This window comes from Dromiciops gliroides, chromosome 4, assembly GCF_019393635.1.
Source record: "Dromiciops gliroides isolate mDroGli1 chromosome 4, mDroGli1.pri, whole genome shotgun sequence".
Lineage (NCBI taxonomy): Eukaryota > Metazoa > Chordata > Mammalia > Microbiotheria > Microbiotheriidae > Dromiciops > Dromiciops gliroides.
The window spans coordinates 186,873,482-186,878,270 of NC_057864.1; the positions used below are offsets into that span (position 1 = coordinate 186,873,482).

The 4,789-nt window shown below is 49.2% G+C and overlaps 1 protein-coding gene across 1 annotated transcript; it reads right to left on the reverse strand.

Moving 5' to 3' along the window:
- Window positions 1–451: 451 nt before the first annotated feature.
- On the reverse strand, window positions 452–2,167 carry HOXB1 (homeobox B1). Its single transcript, XM_044001709.1, has 2 exons — window positions 1,477–2,167; window positions 452–783 (listed from the first exon to the last, which is right to left on the reverse strand). Exons 1-2 carry the CDS (start codon window positions 2,039–2,041, stop codon window positions 452–454), a joined length of 897 nt encoding a protein of 298 aa, XP_043857644.1. The 5' UTR covers window positions 2,042–2,167.
- Window positions 2,168–4,789: the final 2,622 nt, after the last annotated feature.

Sequence of the window (4,789 nt, forward strand, 5' to 3'; positions counted from 1 at the left end):
CCAAATTCACAAATATTCTACAATCCTTATGAGTGACAAGCAAGTGAGGAGAGAAGAAAGGAAATGAGAGACTGAGTCCTGGGAGCTCAAAGGCACTGATCTGAAGAAATGGAACCAAGGGGAGAAATTAAGGAGAGAAAAGGGTAAGGAGGCTAGGGATAGGTCACCTGATTGATTCCCCCGGGAAAGGTGGCTCCCTGATATGGGCGATGGAGGTGAAAGCGGCCAGGAATGCCAGCCCAGTCAGCCCCCATCCTGGTGTCTTGTGCCCCTGTACATACGCATCAATTCCCAGAGAGAACAGTCAAGGCCTCCAACAGAGTAGCTTGAGGCCACTGGCGTTCAGAGGTTAGGATGGGATGCCCTGGCGCCATTGGGGGATGTTTTAGGGGTTCTGGGTGAGGGGAGAGTGAAGCCAACCGGGTCCAATCCCTTGAGTTCTGTGGTTAGTTCAGGAGTTGACCGAGTTGGGCGAGGCTTCTGGGGAGGTGCAAGCAGACTGGTCGGAGGAGGCATCTCCCGCGGATTCCTTGTTGGAGCCCCGGGGCCCGGCAGGGGTCAGCCCTCCCTCCCGCTCTCTCTTCTTTTGCTTCATCCGCCGGTTCTGGAACCAAATTTTGACCTGCGTCTCATTGAGCTCCAGCGTAGCGGCTATTTCCACCCGTCGGGCTCGGCTAAGGTACTTGTTGAAGTGGAACTCCTTCTCCAGTTCCGTCAGCTGCCGCGTTGTGAAGTTGGTGCGGATGCCTCCCGCTGGGCCCAGGCCCATATCAGAAACCTTTGCTGTGGGAAAGAAGGGAAGTGCGCAGAAAAATAGTCAGAATAATTGCCACTCCACCTCCCCATCCATCACCCCTTCCTTTCCACTATTTCTTTTCTGTATTCTCATCTCCCTCCCTTCTCCCTTTCTTCTCACTCTACCCTTCGTCCCCTCTGCACCATTCGTTCATCCACCTCCATTCACCATCTTAGACCTTTCTCCTTTTCGAGTTTACAGCCCAAGATTCCCCACAGCCTTCTTCCCAAATCAACCCCTAGTCTTCCCCCTACGTACACCAAATCATCTCATCCACTCCACCACTCCTCCTAGCTCCTGGGGAACAATGGACTCCATCTAAGCCTCTTTGCTTTGGCCAAAATTGAGGTGTAAAAGAGTACAGGGGTTGGGGTGGGGTGGGGGCTACTACAAAAAGGAAAGATAATAGTAAGGAATGGGGAAGATGCCCCGTGGAGGTCAGATTGAGGGCTTTGAATTTTCTTCCCACAAAGATCCAAACCGAATTGGGCTGGACCAAGAAAGAAGGGCATTAAAGTCTTCTGGCTGCTTTCCTTACCTGCTGTTCTACAAAGTAGAATTGTACGTCAGGGAAGACCATAAGTACCTCAGAACACCATACCCTCTTAAACTCCTCAAAACTTGGCTGGGAAGTTGCTCTTCCTTGCCTGCCCACAACGATGCCCAAAGTCCTAGCTTACCTGTCTTTGGAGGGTTCCTCTTGACCTTCATCCAATCGAAAGTTTGGGTGGTGGGCGTGCTCAGCTCCGACGGGCAGGGTAGTTCCTTATCCTCCGCTAAAAGATCCCCATAGGGTGGCCCGAAGGCGGAAGGTTGCTCGGTCGCATAAGTGGGCTGCGGAGGAGGGTAGGGCCCTGCCGCAGTCCCTCCTGTTACATAACCCTCGGATAAGCCCCCCATCTGGCCCCCATACCCCGACTGCTGAAAATAGCCCCCGTCCCCATCGTGTTGGCCCAAGGAGTAGTACTGAGAGGGGCCATAGCCAGGGCTGCAGGTGGGTGCGGTGTACCCCGAGGGTGAAGAGCTGGTGAAGGGGACCCCCAATGCTGATGGAGTCTGTGTGGGGTAGCCTGGATTCTGCTGGAGGACAGGGCTGGGGAGACCCCCTCCATAGCGAGGTTCCCCGCCATAGCTGTCACCGGGAGAACTTGAACAAGAAGGGTAAGATGTAGGGGAGCTGTAGGCTCCAGGACCCCGGTTACAGAGTGCATACTCCAAGAAAGAATTCATCCTATTATAGTCCATGCGCTGAAGATGGAGGAGGGTCAGCCCGTTTTGGGGGAGACACCCTCTTGCCCTACAACCTTTAGGCAGTATGTCAAAGCGCTGAGACTTCCGTCCATGGCTGTTCCCGGGTTCTCCCGGCCCAGGGCTCCCCTAGGGGAAAGGGGTAGGGGAATGGGGGAGGGTACATGTGATCCCTCCCAGGCCAATGGGCAGCGACTGGCCAGAGTTTGGCAGCCCCTGGCGCCCATCCATCACCCCCCTGGCATTAGCATGACAAAGACACTTCAATCAAGCCCGGAACCATCCATCTGAGCGGGACACCAAAGCGTCAAAAACATCTTTCTTCAAAGACTTTGGGAAAGAAGGAGCCAGGGAAAGGGGGGAGGAAAGTTCCAAGAATATTCAAGTCTCCCCCTTCTCACCCCACCCCCCAAGTCTTAAAGAGGCCCTAAGTTATTAGATTTGGCTAGCTCGGTTCCCAGCTGCCCCCCAGCCCTTCCCCCCAGCCCCCAAAGGAGGCTTCGTTCTGGGACTGCAGGAACAGAGGTAGGGAATCCAGCATCGTTTCCGACTATCCCACCCAGTTCTTCTCCCAATTTGTCACTGGGTGATCAGGGTGAGGGTTTGTGGGTGAGTGGGTGGGTAGGTGGGTGAATGAGTGTGATTATCTAGGGTCAAAAGGGGGGAACCCTGGGGACTGAGGCAATGTAGAGACAGATTGAGAGGAAGAGGCAGGATCTCACGTCAAGAAGAGTTCATTAAATCAGGTAGAGGAACAGGACTTTTTAGTGATAGAACACTACAGATATAAAGACTATTAGAAATGAGCTACTGAGTCATTTCACTTTTCCTCTCTACATATAGACATTCTCTCCCTCCTCATCCACCGATCCATTCCTCTTGCAGCCTCTCTTTATATCCTGTCTCAATCCATCTCCCTATTCGTCCATCTCCCTCCATATTTATAGTCTCTCTTTACCTCTCCATCAATTCATCTTTCTAGATGTATTTATACTCTAGCTAGCCATTCATAGCTGTACTGATCTTGCTCACTTTTCAGAATGAAATAACTCTTCCCATCTCACTTTCTGGAGAGCTTTTTCAGTTGGAGACTGAACTTGTGTGTACATGGGACAAAGTGAATTGGTACCGTTGAGTCAGTGTCTAGTGAATGAAGCCCATGTCTGCCGCAGATCATTCCTTCCATGTCCTCAAACCCCAACCAAAACAAACAAAGCCACCCACACATGCACTTATCAAATTCAGTGGGCAGGGAAATTTCTGAACATTTCTAAAGATCATTTACCTATTTTCCTAAGCAGAGAAAGAGAGAAAAAGATGGAGAAATCAGGATCACTAAACTTGAGAACTGGTATCCTAACAACTCCTGGAACTCTTACCCATGTCTGATAGAGGGAACAACTGTCTTGATTTCCTGGTGTCTACTTTGGAGTTGGGGTTGGGGTTGGGGTTGGGGCAGTCTTCTGTGCTTACCTCAGTAGGATGAGAATAAGCCTTCTCAGGTAGACTCCATTGATTCTCTTCCTCTGGACAAGGCTCAGAACAATCCACCGCCTACATTCATTTGTTACTTGTCAGGGTGTCTGCCCGGCCTGCAGCCGGGACTAAAGCAGCCTTGGGAGGCCAAGAGTTCAGGGGGATACTCAGTAAACAAGTACATTTTAACCCAGCAGCCACTAAAAGTGCCAAGTCTATCTCAGGAGAGAAAGGGAGGTAAGGGTTAGATCTCTCTGGAAGGTACCCAGTCTCTCTTCAGCATTATAAATCCAATTTAGCGATATATGCTGAGGTTTTAAGTTGGGTCAGCATTTAGAGACCTATACCATTTTCTTGGACATATTTAGAAGCTCTTTATACACGAGGTCATAAACTCGTGACTAAATGCAATATTAACTCAACTTCTCCACAAAGAAAGGTGAAGGCAAGAGATTTGTACCTCTAAAAAGAAATCTGTGTTCTGACTCTTTGTCTGGGGGGAAACAGTTTCTCTTTGTTTTGATGCCTTCTTCTTAAATTCATGGCTTACCTCTCCATTCCAGGACTCAAAAACCTTGGGGTGGGTTATTTGGATAAAAGAAATACTTTTTGTTATACAGATGAGGGGACCCAGCTCATCCCTTGAAGCAATTACCCTTGGGTTATCATCAGTTTGTCCTGGTCCTAAAGTGTTTGTGTGTGTGTGTGTGTGTGTGTGTGTGTGTGTGTGTGTGTGTAGTTGGATGAGTGGAATCCCTTCAAAGTTCATCAAATCTGACTGACCATTTCTTATTCATGTTGGACTCTTCTTTAACCATAATAAAACACTGCCATAGCCTTGAAGAGAGCAGAGACCATCAAAGAATTCAGAAGGTGCTTTATATTTTCCTCATATACACCCCCTCCCAAAGAAACATAACACAATTTTAAGCCCCAGGACATAGGGTTGTGGGGGAAGGGAGGACACAGCTGGGAACTTTGCTAAAGAGGGGGATGCTATGGGGGAGGGGAAAAGGACAGTGGTTACTGTAGTGAAAATAGGGAGAGAGGGAAATGAAGGAACAAAAGAAAGGGAGAACAGGACAGAGAGAAGAATCAGGAAAGTAAAAGAAGAACTAGAAAGAGAGAGGTGGAATGGTGTAGCAGCACTTTTCTCCCTAAACCAATTAATTTGATTTTGTGATACTCCAAAGATTTCTCCCATTTTAGTACTTTCCTTAGAATGGATAGGGGACAATTCTGATGTCTCTTCTCACTCCATATAATATC

Coding starts and splice junctions, on each gene's coding strand:
- HOXB1 (XM_044001709.1), bottom strand. CDS start 2,041: ATGGACTATAATAGGATGAATTCTTTCTTGGAGTATGCACTCTGTAAC. Junction 784..1,476: donor GAGGAACCCTCCAAAGACAG/GTAAGCTAGGAC, acceptor TCTTTCCCACAG/CAAAGGTTTCTGATATGGGC.